This window comes from Monodelphis domestica, chromosome 7 (genome assembly GCF_027887165.1).
Source record: "Monodelphis domestica isolate mMonDom1 chromosome 7, mMonDom1.pri, whole genome shotgun sequence".
Lineage (NCBI taxonomy): Eukaryota > Metazoa > Chordata > Mammalia > Didelphimorphia > Didelphidae > Monodelphis > Monodelphis domestica.
This window is the reverse complement of record NC_077233.1, coordinates 151,286,006-151,310,110: the sequence shown is the minus strand read 5'-3', so window position 1 is coordinate 151,310,110 and position 24,105 is coordinate 151,286,006. Positions and strand designations below refer to the sequence as shown.

General features: G+C 35.6%; 1 protein-coding gene across 1 annotated transcript in view; it reads left to right on the top strand.

Moving 5' to 3' along the window:
• LCMT1 (leucine carboxyl methyltransferase 1) overlaps positions 1–24,105 on the top strand; it is a 113,412-nt gene that overhangs the window by 54,249 nt on the left and 35,058 nt on the right. The window contains exon 6 of the mRNA XM_056805861.1: positions 10,111–10,213. Within this exon, the coding sequence (XP_056661839.1) occupies positions 10,111–10,213 (103 nt within the window). The remainder of the gene's footprint in view (positions 1–10,110; positions 10,214–24,105) is intronic.

The following is a 24,105-nucleotide window of genomic DNA, read 5'->3' as shown; positions in this document are numbered from 1 at the left end:
TGATATCTGAATTGTTTCTTTTTGGCTTCTTATAAAATTTTTTCCTTAACTTTTAAACTCATAAATTTGGGAATTATATTCCTGGGGGTTGTCTTTTGAGGATTTAGTGAAGAGAGTGTTCTATGAACTCTTTCGATGTCTATTTTGCCCTCTTGTGCAAGAATATTAGGGCAGTTTTCTTGGATCATTTCTTGTAGTATAATATCAAGGTTTCTATTTCTGGGTTTTCAGGTAGACCATTAATTTTCTTAAATTGTCTCTTCTAGACCTGTTTTCTTGGTCATTCATCTTCTCAGTGAGATATTTCATGTTTCCTTCTATTTTGTCAATCTTCTGATTTTGCCTTATTAATTCTTGCTGTTTTGCAAGATCATTTGCTTGTAATTGCCCAATTCTGGTCTTTAAAAACTGGTTTTCCACTATAATCTTTTGATTTTCCTCTTCAGTTTGGTCTATCTTGCTTTTCATGGCTTCCAGCTATTTCATTTTGGTCTGTAATTTATTTATCATTTCATTTGATTTCTGGGTTTCTTTCTCCAATTAAGAGTTCCTGTCTTTTTAAACTATTATTTTCTTATTGAACTATTTTCCACTTTTCTTGCCAATTATTCATATTTTTCATAAGCTCTGATTTAAATTCTTCAAGAGCTTGTGGCCAATTTCCATTTTGGGGGGAAGGTTTAGGTGCATTTATTTGTTCTTCTGCTATTTCCTCTGAGGTCTGGATTTTTCCTCCCTTAAAATTATCCAGGGTCAAAGCCTTCTTCTTTCTTGGTGTTGGGAAGTTGTTTTTTCTGGGCATTTTTTGCCATTACTATGCTGGTTTTTTCTTCCCTTTCCAGTCAGAAGTCTGAGTGAGGAGGGCAAACTCTGTGTATGGAGCTAAGGAATGAGATTTTTACTTGACCGAGTCTCTGGAGTTTCTATTGTTTATAGACCTTTTCTGTGCTATCTCCGCACTCAAGGTTTGGGCTCTTACGCCTGTTGGGGTCTCGAGTCTAGTTGCTCTCAGGAGTTGGTCTTTGGTGGTCTTTGTCAGCTGCCAAGGACCTAGGGGTGCCCCTCCCTCCCTCACTGATTCTAGCGAGAGCTGGCTCTGAGTCTAGCACACTGGCTCTGTAGGTGGGGTGGGGGGAAGACTAGATCAGCTCGTGTTTTCATTGAAGCTCTTTCACCCCCTTATAGTGTGGAAATGCCCAAATCCCACGTACCTTCAGTGCTGTGCCTTACTGTGGAGTTCCTTTGTTAATATGAATTCAGTTTTTTTGGCCTTAATGAGGTAGTCTATATCAGTAGGCAATGAGGAGAGATAAATTTCTGCATCTAAGCTGCAGCTATGTTTACACAGAAGTAATGGAATTGTTTTTCTTAATATTTGTTTCAGACTAAACATTACCAGATTATGTAATGATTACTTCATATTGTTTACAGACCTCCCCCTCACCATCCTTGTTGCATACCTTTGGATATTTTTATATTTTTTGTCAGGGAGGAGAGAAAAGTAGTTCTTTGTCCTAATGCTCTATGATGAGATGCAATCCTGTGTAAAATGAAGGGACTAGACAAAATGATCTCTAATGTTTCTTGTAGGGAAAATTCTATATTATCTGATATGGAAGAACTTTCTAGAGCCCTTTCATAGAATGAAGTACAAGTTCAATTTAGAATGTGGTTGTAAAATATTTTGATGTTCCTTTTTAACAATTTTAGTGTGTGTATGTGCAGGCACACATATACCTCAATACTCCAAGACTCTGGAATTTTGTTAATAAGAGTTCCTTTAATTGATGCCATTTCATAGCTCTAAACTTTGGCAGTCATTCCTTTAGTTCTGAGGCTAAAAAATACTCTATGGCCAGCCTAGTGAGGAACTCCCCTCACCTTAGCTATGTCCTTTAAGCATAGGCATATTCTTTTCTGGGCCTGTACAGAAAAGGTCTGGCTAGAGCTTGTGTTCTGCTGGCAGAGCCTTCAAGATTCTGGGGTCACCATCACACCATGATAAGGCACCTGAAAAGAACTTTAATAGAAGACAGATATACTTATAAATGCCTACACTAGAAAGTTTTTATACTTCACTGTAGCATGGAGGTCAATCTGGTAGAGCCTATCCAGTTGGAAAAGATTTTAGTATTATAGATGTAGAGTGGGTAGGACTCCAGAGATTATCTAAATATAAACCTTGACTTTGTGGAATAGGAGGACTAGGGAAGTTCAGTGGCTTTTCCAGAGTCCTAAAGGCATTAAATGTTAGCAACAGAATTTGAACCCATGTCCTCTAAGACCAGAGCCATTGCTCTTTCTGCTTTATCAAGCTACTTTTGAGAATGGCCCCAGTGATGAACTATTGTTTGAAGATCAGTAAAACTAAGTGCAGAGAGCCTCATCTCTAAAGGGTTGGCCACCAAATTTTAATATATTTTAATAGTGTATATATATATATTTTTTTTTTTAATCTATAGCACCCCATATCACTATATGCTATGACAAAGAGAGGGAGGGGATCTTTATGAGTGGAGTTAAGTGTGTGTACACCAACAAGTCATGGATCCTTGATGGATATAATGTATATAAAATAACTTCTAGAATTTCAGATATTATTTGACTGATCTTTCATTCATATAGATTCCTTTTGTTATCTCCTCAGGAGGTTCTCATCTGTTCTCAGCTAGAAATTTTTCATTGTCTGGAAGATTACCATTTCCCAAGGGAGACCAGTACATTACTAGTCATTTCTAGTTTTTTGTGAGTTCTTCCATATGAAGCCAAAATCTGTATCCCTGTGTCTTCCACTCATTAATTCCAAACTTGCCCCCTGGTACAAGGTAAAAAAAAGTGAAATTCCTACTTCATTGATTAATTTAATTGATTAATTAATGAACAGGGTTATCTTTAGAGGGGGTATGGAAAACTACTAAATCCTGGGTATTTTTAACATGTTGGTTTTCAATCAGAATAAAACTTCAAAAGAATTTGGTTTGGCTTAGCTAGAAAGGGAGGGGGAACACATTTTGTTGGGAACTATTCTCAATTTGTAATCATTAAAAGATATTTGAGTGCTTTTAACCAGCAAAGTGTTGGTCAACATAAGAAGCAAGATGCTACAATCTAACTTCTTTTTTTAAAAAAACCCTTACCTTCCATCTTGGAATCAAAACTATTATGCATTGTTTAAGGCAGAAGAGTGGTAAGGGCTAGGCAATGAGGGGGTCAAGTGTCTTGCCCAGGGTCACACAGCTAGGAAATGTCCGAGGTCAAATTTGAACCTAGGACCTCTTGTCTGGGCCTGACTCTCAATCCACTGAGCCACCCAGTTGTCCCCCACAATCTATCTTCTGTTTCACATTGCAGGAATATTTTGACTGACTGTTTAAGCAGCTACTATATCTCATTTTAGAAGGCAATAGTACTTAATATTTGTAAGACAAATTATTAATGAAATTTTGCTTTTTTAATTAATAGCTTTTCTGCAGTTTCATCATATGAATGAACTCTTAGGCTAAAATAGAAATATAGTAATTAGAAAAACAAGTCTAAACAGCTAAATAATATACTGTATACTCTGCAGGTGAAAGTACATATAGGGTATACTGTGTTTCATTATGGATGCCACATTTAAAGAGGGATGCAGAAAATGGACTTCCAAGAGGGTAACTAGAATGAATAGGTTGCCAAAAAAACATTTCATATAAGAAAAGGTTTTAGGAATACAGGATGTTCCGGAGTAAAAAGACCAAGCAGAAACATAACTGTTTTCAAATATTGAAGAGTTTTTATAGAAAAAAAGAGAGGATTTATTAGTTGGCTTTGTTGATCACCTCTTTTTTTCCCCCTCTCACGTAAATCTTTGTTTACTGAGGAGAAACTAGGTAATAGTGAATAGAGGGCCAGACCCAGAGATGGGAGATCCTAGTTTCAAATCTGGCCAATATACTTCTTAGTTGTGTGACCCTGGGCAAGTCACTTAGCCCCAATTGCCTAGCCCTTGCCATTCTTCTCTCTTAGAATTGATACTAAAACAAAAGGTAAGGGTTTAAAAACTGGAAAAAAAACAACTTTGTTTGATCAGTCAAGGGATGGGAGGTATATATTCAGAGATGCAGATGATCTGTAAACAAAAGATGTCAATAAAAATAAGATAGACAAACAAATTTTAAGTGAAATATGTGAAAGAATTCATCTGAAGTTGGAAGTATCTGTCAAAACTTTAATGATTTGGCACAACTTGGGTCTTGAAGGAAGATCTTGTCTTGTAATTTTATCAGACAGAGGTGTGAGGAGTCCATCTGAAGCATGGGGCTTAGGGATGGGAGTAGTGGGGGTTGTATGAGCTAAGGCAAGAAGGCTGGACAGAGTAAGACTTGAATGGGGGATGAGTAGAATAGGTTTGTCTGGAATGAAGACTGTGTGAAAGGTATTAATGTGACATTATTGGTTATAGGCAGATTGTAGAGAGCTTGAAATGCCAGGTTAAGGAACTTTATTACCCAGCCAGTGAGGAACCTATGATCCTGCAGTATAAAGTTTTTAAATAGAGTGAAATAATCGGTGTGGTGCTAGGGAAAAATTGCTTGAGCAACAGGATGGAGGGTAGGTTGAGGAAGGGAGAGGTCAAGAGCAAGGATGACTGGTTAGGAACTCATTAGAGTAGTTTAGGGCTATGAGAGACTGAGTGAAATCGTGGCATTGTGAATGAGTAGGACAGTAGATGCCAGATCTGGTGCAGAGAGACTGGATAGCACCTGGTAACTGTTTGGATGATGGTAATTCTTTACTTTCTAATAGGATCCTTAAGGCTTATCAGGAATTTGTATTTATCATCTCATTTGATCCTCATAAAAGTCCTATGAGAGAAGTCCAATTGATATTATCTGTGTTTTACAAATAAAGTAACTGAAGCGCAGATAGGTTAAGTGACTTAATTTATATTTATAACACTACTCCATATCAGAGGTGACATCCAAATCCAATTTTTTCCCAATTTCAAATCCAGACTCTTTCTGTTTTACTATGGATTAGACGATATTTTATGGCATTCCCCCCACCCCCCCGAAATATCTTATTTTTTTCCCCATTTACACAGAAAAACAATTTTTAACATTTGTTTTCTGACACAATCCAAATTCTCTCCCTCCTTTTCCTTTCTCAGGTTTGTAGGTAATTTGATATAGGTTACACACGTGCTATCATGTAGGTATTTTATGCTGCCTTGTGTTGTAGACTTTGTGAAAATAAAGAGTCAAAGATCATTCCAACTTTTTAAGCCTGCCAGACTGGAGGGTATGGTAATGCTTTCCATGAGGGACTAGGGAAGTTTAGAAGAAAAAAAAAGGACTTAGAGGGAAAGGCGAGAAGAAAGTGAATAGAATTTTGAACTACTAAGTTTAATAAGGTCCAGTGGGGCATGCAGGTGGAGGGAGATATGTAGCAGGCAGCTGAAAATGAAGGAAAAGTTAGAACTGGAGCTGGAGATTATTGAATCTACGTGTGAGACTTGAGAACTGTAAAGGTTAAAATTTAGGGGAGACTGAGGCATCTGAAATTAGTTTCTCTCTGCAAGAAGTATTATATTTTTTAGAGGTTTATTAAAAGTTAAGGATTAAAGAAAATACAGGATAAGAAAAAACACATGCCTAGGCCAGAGGCCTAGACAAGATAACCTACATTATGGAAAGAGCCACGTCTGCCCCATAATGGAAGTCCAAGAGCAACAAAAGCCTTTGCAATCAGCTTAAATCCCTTCTTGATCTTGGCCCACCTCAGAATTCCATGAGATTACAAAACATTTTGGGGAAGTGGAGCAAGGGCTTGTGGGGATTGAAGTCCAGAGTTCGAGTCTATTTTTATAGTCCCCGTTTGATCGTTTGAAAAAAATTAATTTTTTTCCAAAGGATCATGAAAACATAATCAATTTAAAGATTACAATAATTTGAGGATAAGAGAAAAACAAAACAAAACCAATAATTGCTGAACACATTGACAAAGAGCCAGTTAGGGGGCAGTCCCCTTTGGCATGAAAGTATAAATCAACTACACCCAAAGTTCAATTTTGTGCAACTGTCTGGTCTGGAGGCTTCTTCATGGTATCTTCTCCAAGAGTTCAGTTCTGGATTCAGAGAGGTAGCATCTTCTTTACCTAAAATTCTTCTCAAAAGGAATTTAAACTTTGTAATTTAAATAATGATATTTTTTTACAGATCACCAAGGAAAAGAATATATATAGGAAAAAGAATAGCAAGAACATTGCCCTTGAAGCAGGGGCACTGGTACTTGAGGTACACACATTATGTGATATTATGGTATGTGATGATCATTAGGTCCAGCAAAGGAAGGCAGAAAAGAGAAGTCGGAAAACCATGAGAGTGTGTAGCATATCTGAAGAAAGGAGCTGGTTAACAGACCCAAATGCTACAGAGAGATCAAGAAGGAAGAATGAAAAAAAGGTCTTTGAGATTGGTGACACCCAGATAATTGCTGACCTCGAGAGAGAGAGCAGTTTTACTACAATGGTCTAGTTTGCAGAGTTGAAAACTTAGCAGGTGGCAAGGTTTTCTGCAATCCACCACCACTTTGACACCACCTTCCCATTTTACTGTACCTTAAGTTCTTCAATACGCTTGAAGATTCTAGCCTAACTGTCCCTGTGTATATCCTATACTCTCACTTTATTCTTCTTCTTTGCTGATGATACTATTTTTTTAGACTTGAAGTTTTGTTCATTACTTTGTTCTCAGAATTCCTGCTCATCTCTTAAAGGCCAATTCTAATCCCAGATCATCCATGTAGAAATTCTTTCCTTGATCTCTTTTATAAAATAATGAACATTTTTATAATCTCTTGTGGCATTTAGTTTTGCAGCTTTCTAACATACTTGAGTAATTTGTTGTGTCATAGCAATCTATGTGTATGCCCTATCTCTCTATTAGTTTGTAAGTTCCATGAGGTCTTATTCAACTTTGTATCTTCCTTAGCATTGTGTTCTCTGCTGACAGTATACAATGAACACTAAATGTTTGTTGAAATGGAGATTTCTGGAAGGTTGAGCTATAAAGGAGAAGCAAGAAAGAATAATAATCGAGAAAGGAAATTGTAAGTTTATGGGAGAGTGGTTTTAGAAGAGTTTGAGGCTGGAGGCACAGATTTGGGGATATATAGATTGCATCATTATTGAAGCTGTGGGAATAGTTGAAATCACCAAGGGAAAGGAGAAGAGAAACAAGAATTTATTTTGAGCATGTTTATAGATGGATAGGAGAAGGAGAGGTAAAAGATGCCTGAGAAATGGGGAATGAATAATAGAGCAAAGCCCCGAAGGGGGTAGAAAAAAGAAAAAGCATGAGATAAAGGGTACAGATAGACATATTAGCTTTGATATTGACATTTTCCCAGAAACTGGAAGAAAGGACCTGCCAAGGTCTAATGTCAAGGAAGAAAAGCAAAGAAGAAGCTCTTTTTTGTTGGATGGTTTTTGTCAGTAAAATAAGAGGGGAATACCATCTAAAGGGGAAATGAGTAGTTTGGAAGATTAGGAGAGTAACTAAAAGGAATAAGAAAATTTTAAAATAGGATTGTTTTTTAATATTAAAAGCTTGGTTGAGTTTGGTTAGCATGAATTTGCAATAGAACCAGTGAATGTGGTTTTGTGATAGCTTCAGTGGATGAGGCAGATGGTAATTTATCCAGGATGAGAAATGATCAGAAAGACCTTGGAACTGAATTGTTTGTGTTGCCACCAGTGTCCTTATGTATCTGAAGTATAGGGAATTCCTATATTGTCTTATATTCAGCCTGAAATACTTGTATTATTTCCTGTACAAGAATTTTTGCACACCTCACCCACCTTGTCTGACTTTTTTATTCAAATAATTCTTCATCATCTGACCCAGTCTTTTCTATTACTTCCTCTTCACAGGCCAGATTGATGTCTTATAGATTTATAGTTTTGTCTTGCTCACTCAGTTCCCCCCCCCCCCATATTTTCAAATTACTTGATTTCACTGACACCTCCTTGCTACTCTTTTTTTGATTAGTTATCTTTTTATGTATGTAAGCCTACTTTTCTTAAAAAGAGTTTTGAGATGTAATGATCTAATATATGTATCAGATATCGTATACTTTGAAAATATCCTCCATAGCCCTAGCTTAGCATATTAAATTGTATAATAGCAATAGTTAACATTTATTTAGTGCTTATTATGTGCCAGGCACTGTGCTAAGCACTCTACAGGTGATAAAACTGAGGCAAACAGAAGTTAAACAGAAGTCAAGTGACTTGTCCAAAGTCTCACCATTATTAAATGTCTAAGGCCAAATTTGAACTTGTCTTCCTGATTTGAAGGTGTTTGTCGAGCCTTGCAGTGCTCTGTCCACTGCATCATTTACCTGTCTGTCCCTCATATGTCATAGACACACAAATACTTGTTCTTCTTTATTGCTAATTGAATGTCTAAACCTAGAGGACACATTTTAAAAGCCCTCGGGGAACAAGTAGCCAAAAGTCTTTTCTTAACTTTTACAGTAAAAGCAACAAATTGTTTTGAGCAATTTTGGTTTGGTGCTTTTATATGTTTGATCTTTGAAGAATCAAAGATAAACTTCTCTTTTAAATAATATGAAAAAATCAGTTGCTTCTAATATACAAGTCGCAATTTTTTTCATGGGTTATGAACTGAGAGTCAAAAATAGATTTTGTTATACATTTCCAAGGAGATTCAAGCTAGCTTGTGGACTTATGATTAGTAGCTACAGGTAGTTGTCATAGATTTATTTATCAGTTGTTTTGATTTTTTTTTCTATTAAGAACAAATCATGGGGGCAGCTGAATGGCTTGGTGGATTGAGAACCAGGCCTAGAGATGGGAGCTCCTAGGTTCAAATCTAGTCCCAGAAACCTTCTAGCTGTGTGACCCTGGGCAAATCACTTAACCCCCATTGCCTAGCCCTTAGCACTCACCTGCCTTGGAACCAATACAGAGTATTGATTCCAAGATGAAAGGTAAGGGTTTAAAAACAAAACAAATCAATGAAATATATTTCCTTAGTTTTAAGAGTTTATGTTCCTTTAGGTTACTTATTTGTCAACATTTATTAAATTACTTTCTGCAAGATGAAACACAAAGGTAAGGTACTAGATGGTAGGTAAAATAGAAGCCATGAAAGACCAGGTGTTTTCCTCTAAGGAGCTTATTGGGTAGATGTAATTGACAATCACATATGTCACAATTGAAATGTATATTTTGAAACTGTATTTTGTCACAATTAAAGTGAATATTTTAAAACTTTTGTAAAGAATATATAAATCTATTTCTAAATTGTGAACACACGTTTATAATTAAAATTTCTTTCTCTTAGGACAATGTGTATATAATTATTGCATAGGCCAGGACTGTGTTGGTTGTCAGATATAGACCTCAAATACATTCTTGTTTTTCAGAATAGGTTCTTGACCATTTATGATACCAGTTTTCTCTTTCCCATCTTGTTTTCCTGCCATAAGGCTGGCTTCTAATGGATTTTTTTTTTTGCCTGACTTCTGGTCACATCCAAGGATGCAAATAGTAATCTACATTGCTATTAGGGAAACCTGGAACAAACAAAACCATTTTATACATTAGAGTCTTTGAACCCAGATGATGTCACTCCCACAGTTGATAATGTTGTCTGTTGTGTTGCTTTTGGTAGAACTCTGGGAGATTTGTCTTGCTTTCTAATGCTTGAATTATGTTAAAGGAATACATAATGCAGCTTTTGTATAGTGGCTGTGATGGTCTTAAATAACCATGGTATAAAAGAAGGTGGGGGAAATTTTGAAGTAAAATAGAGTAAATAAATCTGTTTTTGTTAAAAAAAGAGAACAAAACAAAAATTGTAGCAAATAAATTATTTTTGACATATAATTTCAAGATTTTTATTAGCAAAAGAATCTTAGCTTAAGTAATTTCTTATAGAACCATGTTAAGAACTGGAAGGAGTATTTGTCTACTATAGAAGACAATTGGGAAAGATGTACATGTAGGAGACTGAGGGGCTTTAAAAATTTTTTTTTTAAGTTTTTAAAAAATTTCACCACATTAGAGAAAGAGTTGCATTTTATACTTTTTTCTGTTTACAGATGGACATGTCTTGGATTCAAAGAGATTTGCCATTGTGGGAGCAGATCTTAGAGACTTAAACAAGATGGAAGAGAAACTAAAGAAATGTAACATGAATACACAGTGAGACTTTTTTTTAAACCTCATATATTTTTTGTGGAGTTAATACTGAAACAAGTAAAGTTGGGACTAGAAGTACTGTATGATTATTATATTTTTTATCTCAGTGATCATTATATCACTGTTTTTTAAGTGTAAGGTTTGGAATTTTAAGAATTAAAGAAATTACATCAGTTCAGGATATAGCATCACCTTCTACAGTATAGGCAACACATTATCCTTACAGTTAGTAATAATTGTTGATTATTTTTATACTGATGAGCCTGCCTTTTTCACTTTGATCAGATTACCTCCACCTAAAACATATTTATCTTGCTTTCAATTGTTACACTTTATTTTGATCATATAATTTTAGAGCTGAAGGAAGCAATGAAGAATACATAGAATTGTAAAATCTTAAAAGTTGGAAAGGACTTGTTTATCCTTCCTAGATCACAAACCTGACTGTTACTTACTACCTATAATCCAATTCGTCAAAAATTTATTTAAACCCCTGTTGTAAACCAGTGTGGTATAAGTGTTTAGAAAGCCAGCCTAGCAGTCAGAAATATTGATACTATATCCCTGATTGCACACTAATGTTGTAGGCTGGGACATGTCACTCAGTGCCCCTATCAACTGGGAGATAATGTAAATCTTAGAGCAGTTGTTTATACACACTGGTATAGGAAGTTTCCTTTCTGGGAGTAGCTTAAAACAGTGAAAGCATTGATCTGGACCAAATATATACAAAGTACTATACCAGACACCAGAGATTCAAAGACAGAAAGAAGACACTTGACTTTCTCTAATACCTAAAATGTTTTCTCTTTCTCTTATTTCTAAAGATTCCCATGGACACTTTTAAAGTTCATTTGAAATGCAAAATCTGCTATGAAACTTTGTTTGATCAAGGAGTCTTGCTTTTCTCCGAATATACATGCTTCTGAAAGATACATACACACATACACACACACAGATTTAGGGAGAGATTACTGCTGTTAGGGGAAGCATTAGGAAAGACTTCCTAATGGAAAAGATACCTTAACTGAATTGTGAAAGAAAATAAGGTAGACTGTGTAAAGATGTTTGCATGGGAGATAAAATGCTAAATTCCAGCAATGGTAGTAAGCATACTTGAATGAAATCTGTATACTTAAGCAAACCTGTCAGGTAATCAGCAAGTATTTATTAAGTGCTTATGTATGAGACTCTACCAGGTGCTAGGAATATGTAAAGACAAAAATAAAACAATTCCTACTCCCCAAGGAGCAACATACATACGTATATGCAAAACCAATAGTAAGTAATATGATGGGGAAGACACTACAGACTGATGGGGTCAGGAAGAGGCTTTTTGCAGAAGAAGGGGATGCTTAAACTAAACATTTAAAGAATCTAAGGAGTCTAAGAGTTAATGGTGAGAGGTGGTACATCCCAGGGATAGAGAAGAGCCAGGACAAAAGTAATCAAGAGACAATGTTTTATAAGGGAGGAACAAAAAGAAGGTCAGTTTGGCTGGACTGTCGAGTGCATAAAGGGGGATAATATATAATAAGCCTGAAAGATGTAGGGACTAAAATGAAAAAGGCTTAAAAAAGGCTTTAGAAACCAGATAAAATAATATGGGATGTAAATGCTTCATCTCACTATCTCATTTCCCATATCCAATCTATGGCAAAGGCAATCTGCTTCACCTTTGCAACATACCTCAAACATGTCTCCTTGTTTGTTGTCTCATATCAACACCACCTTTCACCCCACTTCTGGACAGGAAGTATTCTGCTGGTTGGACTACTTGCCACTTCAGTCTGTCCTCTATTTAGCCACTTACGTGATTTTCCTAAAGTTCAGGTCCAATCATGCTACCCTGTCTTGACTAGTAAAGTCTAGTTCTCTATCTCTATCTCTATCATTTCCAGAATAGAATGCAAAATCTTTTTGTTGTTCATATCCCTTTATATACCCTTCCCTCAGAACTTGCTTTCATTTTTATACCTTATACTCCTCCATATACTGCTCTTCCCAATGACACTGGCCATCCTGCTGTTCCATAAACAAATCACTCTGTAACTTAGCTCCAGGCATTTTTTTTCTGATTTTCATGCCTAGAATACTCTCCCTCCTCATCTTTTCTCCTGGCTACCTTGGCTTCTTTTAAGTCTCAACTAAAATATCACCTTCTACAAGAAGGCTTTCTTCATTCCTCTTAATTCTCATGCATCCCCTCTATTAATCATTTCCCATTTATCTTGTTTATAACTTATTTGTACATAATTGTTGGCATATTGTTGCCTCCATCAGATTATGAGTTCTTTAAGAGCTGAGGCTTGTCTTTTGCCTTTCTTTGCATATTTAATACTTGTTGACTGACTGCATTACTATTTGATTTAGAGAAGAAACTTAAAGTGGTGGATAGATTATTTTGACTTGGAGTCAGGAAGACTTAGGTTGGTATCCTGTTTCAGACACTAGCTTTGTGACCCTGGGCTACTTCTCCATTTTTCATTTTCCTTATCTGAAAATGATTCAGTGACATATCTGATCCCTTCTAGCTCTCTATCTGTAATCTGATAATCCTATAATAGATTGTCAATAATTATGTAATAGGGATTTGATCCAGTTGGACCTGAGTGGACAGTGGATTGGAAAGGAGAGAGACTGGATTCAAGAAGAATGGTTTCATGCTTTTAAAATAGGGAATAGAAGTAGATCAGAGTGAGATTATAGCTTACTTTAAATGACAACTAAAAGAGTTTACATTTATTTTATTCTAGAGGCATTAGAGAACCATTGAAGGATTTGGGGCAAGAAATTGAAATGTTTAGGACCATAGAGTGATTATTTTGGATGCAGTATGTAGTATGGATTAGATTAGAACGAGACTAGAAGCAGGGAGATCATTTGGAGGGCTCTTGTAGTAATCTAGATGAGAAGTGATGACTACCTGAGCTAGGTTAGTGGTCATGTGAGTGGAGAAAAGGGACCAGTACTTAAGATGTGAAAGTAGAATCAGCAAGTCTGTCGAACTGATAGAGGATTGGGGAAGAAGGAAAAAAATGACTCAGAGATTACAAACCTGCAAAACTAGAGGGATGGTGGTACCCCTCAACAGGAATAGTAAAATTTTGAGGATAGCTATATTTGGCAGGGAGAGGGAGCAAGGAAAAGAAATTCTGTTTCAGAAATGTTGAATTGGAGATGATAGTAGAAATTGTAAATGAAGGTACTAACAAGCATTCAATAATGTAGGATTGGCATTACAAAAGAGATAGGTGCTACATGGATAGATTTGGGATTTACTATGGTCAATCAGGCTTGCAACAAGCATTTATGAAGTATTTATACTATGCCAGGCATTGTGGATACAAAGAAGAGCAAAACTGAGATCCTTGCTTGATGCATGGAAATGGTCATTGAAATCATGGGAGCCAATGAGTCTAAGAGCCTCAGGAATCTCATTCGTGGACTGTGAGAGGTGGGTAAAGAATTTAGTATAGAAGACTGAGGAGTGCTGTGGTATATAATAGAACATGTAGATGTTCAAGTGAGAGAGATGAGAGTTTCTAGGAGGAGGTGATGGTCAAAGGTGTTAAAAACTGCAGAGATCAATGAAGATGAGAAAATCATCGTGGCTAATTAAGAAATATTTATAATATTTGAGAAATTTGAGTCAAGTTATGGGATCAGAGGCCATATTACAAGCAGTTGAAAGATTGGAAGTGAAAAGAGGAAACGGTGCAGGAAGAAAAGTGTGAAAGAGAGGAAAGCTGTCATGATGGTTTGAGGAGTCATAGTATCAAGTAAAGGCTTTTAAGATGGGAGAAACCTAGGCATATTTGTAGGCAGAGATCGGTTGATAAGGAAAGACTGATAATGAAAGAGGCAAAGTGATTGCAGGAACAAATTCCTAGAGAAGATGGGAAGAAATGGAATCAAGGACACAATAGGAGGTGTAATCTTTGTCAGGGAGAAAGGTTGTGTCTTCCTCAGAGACTGGAATAGAGGAGAGAATAAAATAGATGAGAAGAGGGAGTGCATTGTAGGTCTTTTTTCAGTAAAATTGGAACCCAGAGTGATTAGAGGAATTTGAGGAGGAAATAGCATAGGGGATTTGGGAAAAGGCAAGGTGTAAGTGTTGTGATGGTTTGTTCTTGGAAGAATAAAAGGTTTGTCTTGTGGCAAGAAGGGTGTATCCAAGATTATTTTTAAATTACTCTCTATTCTCATTTACTGCAGATTAACCCAGCCAGCCCTTTTCATTTTGTGAGATTCTTGCTTACATTTTTTTTATGACTTCTCAACAAAGTATAACATAGAGGCAATTGGTATCACAGTGGATTGAGTGCTAGCCCTGGAATTAGGAAGACCCCAATTCAAATATGACCTCAGATATTTTCTTCTTTTGTCCTCCTGACAAAGTCATTCAATCTCTGTTTGCCTCAGTTTCCTTAATAGTAAAATGAGAATAATAATAGCATCTATCTCCCATGATTGTTGTCAGGATCAAATGGAATGATAATTGTAAAGCACTTAGCATAGTAGATGCCAAATAAATGTTAACTATTATTATTATTATTATAAACTTGATGTTCTGGAGAGCTTGTAGGTTTATTTTACATCTTTTGGGTACAAGTTCTAGAGCACTTTACTCTGTTATCTTTTATTCTTAACATGACTTAATCTACTTTTTGGGGTCACATTTCTTCTCTGATAATCCTTTTTATCAGTTCTTTTAAAGGTTATCATTGAGAATACAATGCAATCTATTTGTGCCCTTCATTTTTTTTTACCCATTTTACTCATTGAGTCACCTGATACTTAAGTTGTTTAAAAAAAATTATTTTGAACTCTCTCTCTCAATAAGGAAGCTTTGTTAAAACAAAACCTTGTCTAACAATGTTTATTCAGTTATAGGCCATCACCTCTTTGCCAAGAGGATTGTTGTTTTTTTACTACCAGTACTCTGAAGTCAAGTTTGGTCATTGCATTAATCAGTTATAATATCTTTCAAGATTATTTTCCCTTAAATTACATGGCCATTCTTTAAATTGTTCTCTTAACCAGGAATGCGTACTACATTCTGTGCCAATTTATACATATTTTCCAAACTTTCTCTGAATTATTATTTGTGTATTTTAGTTCATTCTATTACATTCATCTTAATCAGCAAATAGTTATTAAGCACCTATTATGTGTTGGACATTGTACTAGGTTCTAGGAGTACCAGTTCAATGACTAAAACAGTTTCTACTTTCAAAAAGCTTGTGTAACAAGGAAGGCAATAGATACATATTTAAGTATATAAGTATAAAGATGCTAAATATAGAGTAATTAAATACAGGACATCTGAGAAGGAGGGAGTAGGGGTGGGAATGCAGGTAGCACAGTGGATAGAGTCCCTGACCTGCAATTCGGAAGACCTGAGTTCAAATCTGACCTCTCTAAGGGTTAAAATTATGGTTGAGACTGAATTTAATAATTATATTTGGTTGCCACGGATTTTATTTATAAAATCCTAATGAAACACCCAAACTCAGCTGGAAATTTTATGGTGATTTAATTGCTATAGTGGAGGAGATTTAAGAAGAAAGAAGAAGGAAGGGGCTAGTACCTGGCAGGAAGATTAGGAGATCTAGAAAGTAAGGTTTTGAGTGTGAAGGAGGGAAGAATCAGCCTGACCTCCAAAGGGGCTCAAGCTAAGATGCCCGAATCTGAGTCAGCTCAAGGGTAAAACTCACCCCCCAACACTCCAAGATGTCAAAATGCCTCGCACACTCTCAGCCAGAGTCGCCTCTCCAGGGAAAGAGGAAGAGACAGGAAGTGATGTGCCTGATATAAACAATTTTACATCATTTTCTTGCATCTCATCTGTACCAATGAGGAGTTAGCTTGACTTAGGATAGCCCAGAGGTCTGTCTTTTTTTCTGCACATGTCTGTTAAAGGCCATTCCTTAGGTAATTAAATCTTGAGTTTGATGCAGACCTTCCAAATCTTGTTAAGCTAAGAAGGGAGGAGAAATGCAGGTTCCCAAGACCTGATTCTGTTATTCCAAGTATCTGTATTTTTACCAAATCTTCTAAAGAATGGTCTGATTAGGGTGGATTAGTTTTAAAATTCACACCTCATACACTGGGTGATGCTGGGCTATTCACTTAACCCTGTTTGCCCCTAATTTCCTTTTCTGTAAAATAAGTTGGAGAAGAAATGGCAAACCACTCTAGTATCTTTGTCAAGAAAACCCCAAATAGGGTCATGACTGAAAATGACTTCTAAAATAACTAACAACTTAAAGAGCAACACAAGACTAAAATGAGAACTTAGAAAGTTCTGTTTTAGGCAGCTATAGGGCTGAATGGATAAGAGTGCCGGGCCTAGAGTCAGGAAGCTCTGAGTTCAAATATAGCCACAGACACTAATTATGTGACCCTGGTCAAGTCACATAACTTCTGTTTGTTTTAATCCAATGGAGATGGAACTAGCACACCACTCTAGTATATTTATGAAGAGAATCCCATGTACAGTATGGTCCTGTACAGTTGGGACTTTATTATGGAGGGCTTTAAAAGCTAAGTAGAAGAATTTATATTTGACCCTAGAAGCTGTCCAGAGCTATTGAAGTTGATTAAGTTCATCATGAGAAGAACTACAGATACCTTAAATACAAAGACAGAGAGACCAATTAAAAGGCCATTGCCTTTTATTTGAATTTGAAGAAGAGGTAATGATATCCTGAAGTAAGAGTATAACTCTATGAGTGAAAATAAGGGATACTGTAGAATAAGCAGCAGTGAAATTTTGCTGTTGATTGGATATATCGGGTGAAAGTGAACTGGAGATAATACTGATGATGTTTGATGAAAATTACATAGCACTGATGAATTTAAAAGTTGTTCCATGGAGCTAAGAGCCAATTTGGGATTATTGGAATCACTCTTCACTTTCTCAAATGAAATCTAGGCTATTTTCTTCTTCCTGTTAATTACTGTATCTTATTCATTGTCCATTTGATGTGCTGAATCCATGGGCTGGCTATTCAGATGCATATCATGGATTATTTAATTGATCATTAAATATATGTCATATTTTTCTTAGACTTGACTTCTCAAATAAGAGCATCTGGAGAAATCTACCTTTGTTAGGGGAATCCCACTGACATTTTGACCTTGTATAGATCATCTTCTATGAAAATAGTAAATATCTTTGGTGAGCATGCTTGATCAGTTCAGGTACCTGGATGGTTAAATATCTGCTAAATTGAGTCCCTAGGAGCCTCTTTGAAGTCACATTTAGTTCCTTATCCTTTGCTTGATTCCAAGATGGCAGATGATAACAAAAACATCTCAGGAAATTAATAACTTGATGGTGCTTTAAGCTCAAGGTCAGACTTAATATTAAAACTGCTGGTTCTGGTGGGGTTCTTGGCAGTGAGAAACTTCATGTTTAGGTGTTTGATAGTTATTAAGATCTTAAGTGGTGTTTCTCAGACTTTTCACTGAAACTGGATGGACAGAGTAATTGCTGCTTTGCATGCAAGATAGTAGGTTCTAGGTCAGGATTGCCTTTACATAAGATCCTCCGATTTACATAAGGCCTGAATTAGGGCCTCACATTCCCAGGTTCAAGGATTTAGAAGGGATGAGTAATTGTAGGGACTTTGGTAGCCTATGTAGATCCACCTATCTGGGCCCTCTGTGGTAATGGTTGACTAAAGTAGTGGTATTTTTTTCAATTGGTTTGATGACAAAGACCAGAATTGGTCTTGTCTTCACATATGACATTATGTTCTGGTGCAAGAATATATCCAAATCGGTTTACTTTGAGGGACCAGGTGCAGATACCTAACCATATCAGTCAAGCGATGTATAACTTTGGGGAAGTTGTTTCTGTTCTTAGCACCTCATTTTCCTTACAAGTGTTTGGATAGCACCAGATATCTAGCTTTATAGTCTTCTGATCCTAATCTAGATTATGACATCTCAAGGAGTTATTGATTCCCTTCTTAATACCTTCTATCTAGTCCACTTTTTTGCAGATGAGGAAACTGAGAGAAGGGGTGTTGTAATTTATGTAATGTATTGTATGTAAAATTTAGTGGCAGAGCTCAAGTCTCCTGAGATCTTTCTGCTGTATCTTGTTTTTTTATATCAGTGGACATTTTCCCTGCTAATATTTAGATATCAAACTTCTTCCATGGCACATTTGGGAAATAAACAGTAGCAGACAATTCATTTCTCTTCTGAAGCATCTATAATATTCTCTTATAGCTCTAAGATGAGAGGAAACGAAAACTTTAAAAATATAGTTTTCTGGGTGTCCATTTTTCCTATACTGACTTGTTCTATTTTTTTCCCCATCTATGCCATTTTGCTAAATGTAAGATGAAACCTCAGTTATTTTGACTTGCATTTTTCTTTGTGTTAGTGATTTAGATCATTCTTTCATATGGTTGATAATAGTTTGCAGTGATTTTTTTTTAATTCGAGAACTATCTCCTTTTACTACTTACTGATAGCAGACCCTTGTATTTGTATTTTTAAAAATTTTATTTTTATTATCATGCAGAACACTTCCATATTGGTCATTATTGTAAGAGAATACTCATGAAAAACTAAAACCCCCAAATAAAACCATAAACTGATGTGAAAGATAGTATGCTTTGTTCTGCCTCCATTCAACTCCAACAGTTCTTTCTCTGAAGGTGGATATAGCATTCCTCAATGTAATCTTTCAGGATTATCCTAGAATATTGCATCGCTGAGAGTAGCCAGGTTTTCATAGTTGATCCTCATATAATATTTCTGGTCCTGTGTGCCATGTTCTCCTGGTTCTGCCTATTTTGCTCTGCTTATCATTTCTTATAGCACAATATTATTCCATCACCAACATGTACCACAATTTGTTCAGCCATTTTCCAGTTGATGAACTTCCCCTCAATTTCCAGTCCTTTGCCACTACATAAAGAGCTGCTATAAATATTTTTGTACAGGTATGTCCTTTCCCCTTTTTTATTATCTCTTTGGATATAGACCCAGTATTTTCCTCAGTCAATTATTTTCCTTCTTATACTATTTGGATTAATCTTGTTCATATTAAAGCTTTTCAATTTTGTGTGTATTAGGGGCATACAGGAACCTTGCAATCCCCTGGACCAGAGCATTCCTATGTACATGTGAATTGATAGGCCTTTTCCTTCTGTGGAGCTTTAAAAGGAATTAGGTGAATAAAAGTAATTTTTGTAAGATATTTTAGCATTGCAATAGGAGAGAATTATTAAAAATTTATTTTGTGTTTGGTAATTTTTTCTTTTTTTTAACTTTCATTTTTTCATATTTTTACTTACATGTTTGTCTTTCTCCAAAAACAGTTTTGCTTAGATATCCTTTACTGTACAGTTATTAGTCCTTTGTGTCAGGGTCTAATTATCTTCCAAGTGTGAAAAAGGACAGAGACGCAGTACACTAATCTGGATGGATATTTCACTCTTATAGCTATTCTCCTTAGAGCCTCTGTTTTGCCTATTCATCACTTGTCTTCCTTCTGATTCTCGTTTTTATCATTCCATCAGACTTGAGACTCAGTCCTCACAATTCTAGTTCATATGCAGAAGGGGGAAGATGTGTCCCTTATTCCCCTGTTGGAATTCTGATTGTATTTTACTCAGAATATATTTTATGTTTACTGAATATAGAAATATTGAAACATGGTGACAAGACTTTGGGTATTATATATGTTAAATAAGAATTTTTTTGGAATGTAGTGAGCAACCTTTGAAGATGATACAACACATTGCTTCTGTGGGAACATGAATTTGGAAGGAATTCCAAACAATATATCTATATTGTTTATAGTATATAGTAATTTAGGAGACTATAATCTTAAAGTATGTAAATTTTTTTCCCTTTAAAAATTTTATTGATATCTTATGTTTTTATGTCACCATAATTTTAGTTTTTCAAATTTTCAATTAATAAGCACTTATTTTCTCTCCCAGCCTTTCTCTGCCTACTGAAAAAAATAGAAAAACAAAACTTTTGCAACAAATATGCATAGTCAAGTGAAAATATTCTCATTATTGACTGTGTCCAGAAATATGTATGTTTCATCCTGCATGTTTAGTCAGTCACCTTTCTTTCAAGAAGTAGGTAATGTTCTTCATTTAAAAAAAAATTATTTTGAACTTGACAAGCCAGTAAACACAAACAGTAATAAGATCTGACTTTTATGTAGATAAGTGCTTTAAAGTTTGCCTGTTATCTCATTTAATCTTCACAACAACCTTACTGTTATTATCTACATTATAAAGATGAGGAAAATGAAGATAAGAGAACTTAAGTGACTTGCTTAAGTAACATAGCTAATAAATGTCTTGAACCACTTTGAATTCAAAACTATTTAACTCCAGGTCCAGTGCTTTATCTATTGCCTCACCTAGCTGCCTATTAATTTCATTATGTAAAGCTTGTTTTTTTAAAGTTTATACTAAATTCAGCACATTAGTTCTAAAACCTTTCCTATTTATTTGTGTTATCTACAATTCATTCTGCGTACTTAAAAAAAAATATTTTATTGACACCATTACTTCATTTCTGATTATAACCCTATGCCTTCTCCTCTCTAGTGAACTATCTCTCTTATAACACAGATTTAAAAGGGAACAAAGAAAAAAAAACAATGCACCCAAACTATTTAACATATCAGCTGAATCTGATAATGTTTTTTTCCAAACATAAAACCATAACTGGTTAAACATGATTATAGGAGAAATGCCAAAATCCAAGGAATAGCATCCAAGAGTATATGAAATAAGTTCCGTAGATTCAGATACCAAGATAGTGAAGCTTAAGATGAGCTCTAGGATTTCCACATTGCAAAATACATTAATACATATTTAAAAGAGATTATATGATGAGTAGAGAGCTAACAGGAAAACCAGGGAGACCTAGATTCAGGTTCCACGTCTTTTGGACTCTGTGCAAGTCATTTAAATTCTCAGTTCCTTAAGTCTCACTGTAGAGTAAGCTGAAGTACCAACCTGTAATGGTAGAGGGAATTTCCTTACTAGTGAAATTATAGGTATGATCACTAAGTTTTAAAAACTCAAACTATTTCAGAATGAAGCATTAGTTCTTCAGTATAGATGTGGTTTTTAATGATTTCCTAAAAATTAAATTTAAATCATTGCTCAATGTTCAATTAAATTCAATAGATATTAATTTAGAACCTGTTATGTACTGGGCATTGAGAATTCAAAGACAATATGAAACTGCTTCTGCCCTCAAGAAGGTTATATTCTGTGAGGAATATAGAATACTCTATATTGTATACGCACGAGTAAGTACATTTAAGGTAATTTGAGAAAAGATGATGTACAAAAAACTTGGCAAAGGAATGAATGAATAGAATTAAGAAAAATCTTGTCTAAAGAATTGACAATTGTATGGTCTGACACCTTTGTTTGTAGTAGTTATTTTCAGATCTTCCTGACCAGTAGGCTGACTTTCTAACCACTTAAACCGTACTACCTCTCTCTCTCTCTTGGCCTGCTGGTTAATAAACTCTTTATTCATTAAGCAATCATTTATTAAATACCTACTTCTGCTATGTTTAGTGTAGTAATAGTCTCTCAGTAACCGAGGATGACGATTGTCTTTGTGCGTTTTCATCTGTGGTGTATAGATGAGTGTGCACAAAGACACTTGTGTGTGAAGGAGATTTAAGTGGAAAAGTCGATGCACAGAGACAGTCCCACTCTCTAGGCGTTGGAAGCCTGGGTCCAGTGGCATGAAAAATCGTTACGCCTCAAGGCTTCCTCAGCTGCATTGGATGGCCATGTTGTCCTTTGTGCTCCAACACACCCTAAGCACTCCACAGTGCTTTGCTCCGTCGCCAACTCAGCCGTTGAACCTTCTTATTGGTTTCTTCCCTCTGTTCAGCCGAAGCAGTTTTCATATGCTGGGTGAGCAAAGCCTTAGTTCACCAGGGGTCGACGACGACCCGATGGCTACCCTCACAAGGTTTAGCCGGTTGAAGCCGTTGCCCGGGGTGTGGCCACTGCCGCATGCTAGCAGCTACTAGGAGCCACAAGTGAGAGCTTGGTGTCAGGTGAGGGTCAGAGGCTGGAGAGCTTCCCTAAGAGGGCACGACAAGCCCTCCATACCAGAGATACTACCCCTCCCTGAGCACCCCATACACCCCTATCATAGTGTACTATGATAAATACAGCAGTTTTCCCCTGCCATGGGCCAAATTAAGTGTCCTTGGTCTAGCTATATTAAGAAGAAAACACTACTTTGCTAGCCCCCCAAAATATATAATTGACTATATTGACTATGAATAAGCCAAATTTTTCCAACTCAGTAGTATATATAAGTAAAATCCTAACAAAATATTATATTAAAATAAGTAGTTGCATAAAATGTAATTAAAATTTCTTAATATTTTAAATTCAATTACATGTAGAAATTTTTTAACTTTTATTTTCTTTAAGTTTGAGCCAAATTCTTCCTCTTCCCCTTCCTCAAGATGAAAAATAATCTGATATATATTTTACATATGTAATAGTATATCTCCATCTTAGTCCTTTAGTGAAAGAGAACTTGGACAAAAGAAAGAAAAGTAGAGAAATAAAGTGAATTTAGTATGTCTCCATCTGCATTCAAACTCCATCATTTCTTTCTCTGGAGGCAGATGGCATTTTTCATCATTAGTCTTTGAGAATTTTCTTGGTTCACTGTATTTCTTTATGTTTTTTGAATCACTGTATACCTAGGAATAGCTAAGTCATTCATAAGTGTTCATCACATAATATTGCTCTTACTGTGTACAATGTTTTCCTGGTTCTGCTCACTTCACTTTTCATCAGTTCATTTAGGTCTTTCTTAAATCATTCTTCACATTATTTCTTAGAGCCCTGTAGTATTCCATAACACTCATATGCCACAATTTGTTCAGTTGTTCCCTAATTGATGAATGTCACAAAACATCTACTATAAATATTTTTGCACAAATAGGTCCTTTTTTCATTTTTAAAATCTTTTTGGGATACAGACCTAATAGTGGTATTGCTGGGTCAAAGGATATGCAGAATTTTTAAGCTCTTGTAAAATGTGATTTTTTTAAAAAATTGATTTTTGAGGGTTTGCACCATTTAAATTTTCTTTTATATCCCTAACTCTCCGACTCAAAGAATCATCCATTATAATACAAAATAGAAAGGGGGAGAAGCAATTCAGCAAAACTCATCAACACTTCACTCAAGTCTAACAGTATAGGTAGTGTTCCATATCCATAGTCCTAGAGCTCTCCAAAGAAGGGAAGGGGGTGCATACTAGCTCTTCTTGGAGCTTTCATATCATTACACATCCTTCTATGATTAGGTAAATTGAGCTCTGAATTCTGTTTACTTCACTTTGCATCAATTCAGATAAATCATCCTGTGCTTTCTTATATTCTTTATATTCATTGTTTCTTAATAATAGAGTTATATTCCATCACATTAATATATCAGTTTGTTTAGCCATTCCTCAATCAGTGGGCATCAACTAAAAATAAGTTTCCAGTGCTTTTGTTATATAGAAAGTGCTATCATAAATATTTTGGTACATGTAGATTTTTCTTTCAATTTTTTGGACTCTTTATATAGAATAGAATTATAAATAAAGAACTCTGGAATACAAGTATATTTATCTCAGCCAATATGGGATACATTTGAGGCTCTGTCCTCTGTTTTCTCTATATACTACCTCCTTTATATTTTGCATTCTTTTCTCAAAACCTCAGTCATTAATTTTATGCAGGATAGAATAGTTGAAGGAAGAAAAAATTCTAGGTTAGAAGTCAGAAGGACCAGGTAATATACCTGGCTGTCTCTCTCATTAGCTTTTTGACCTTTAAACTTTAGTGTCCTCATTCT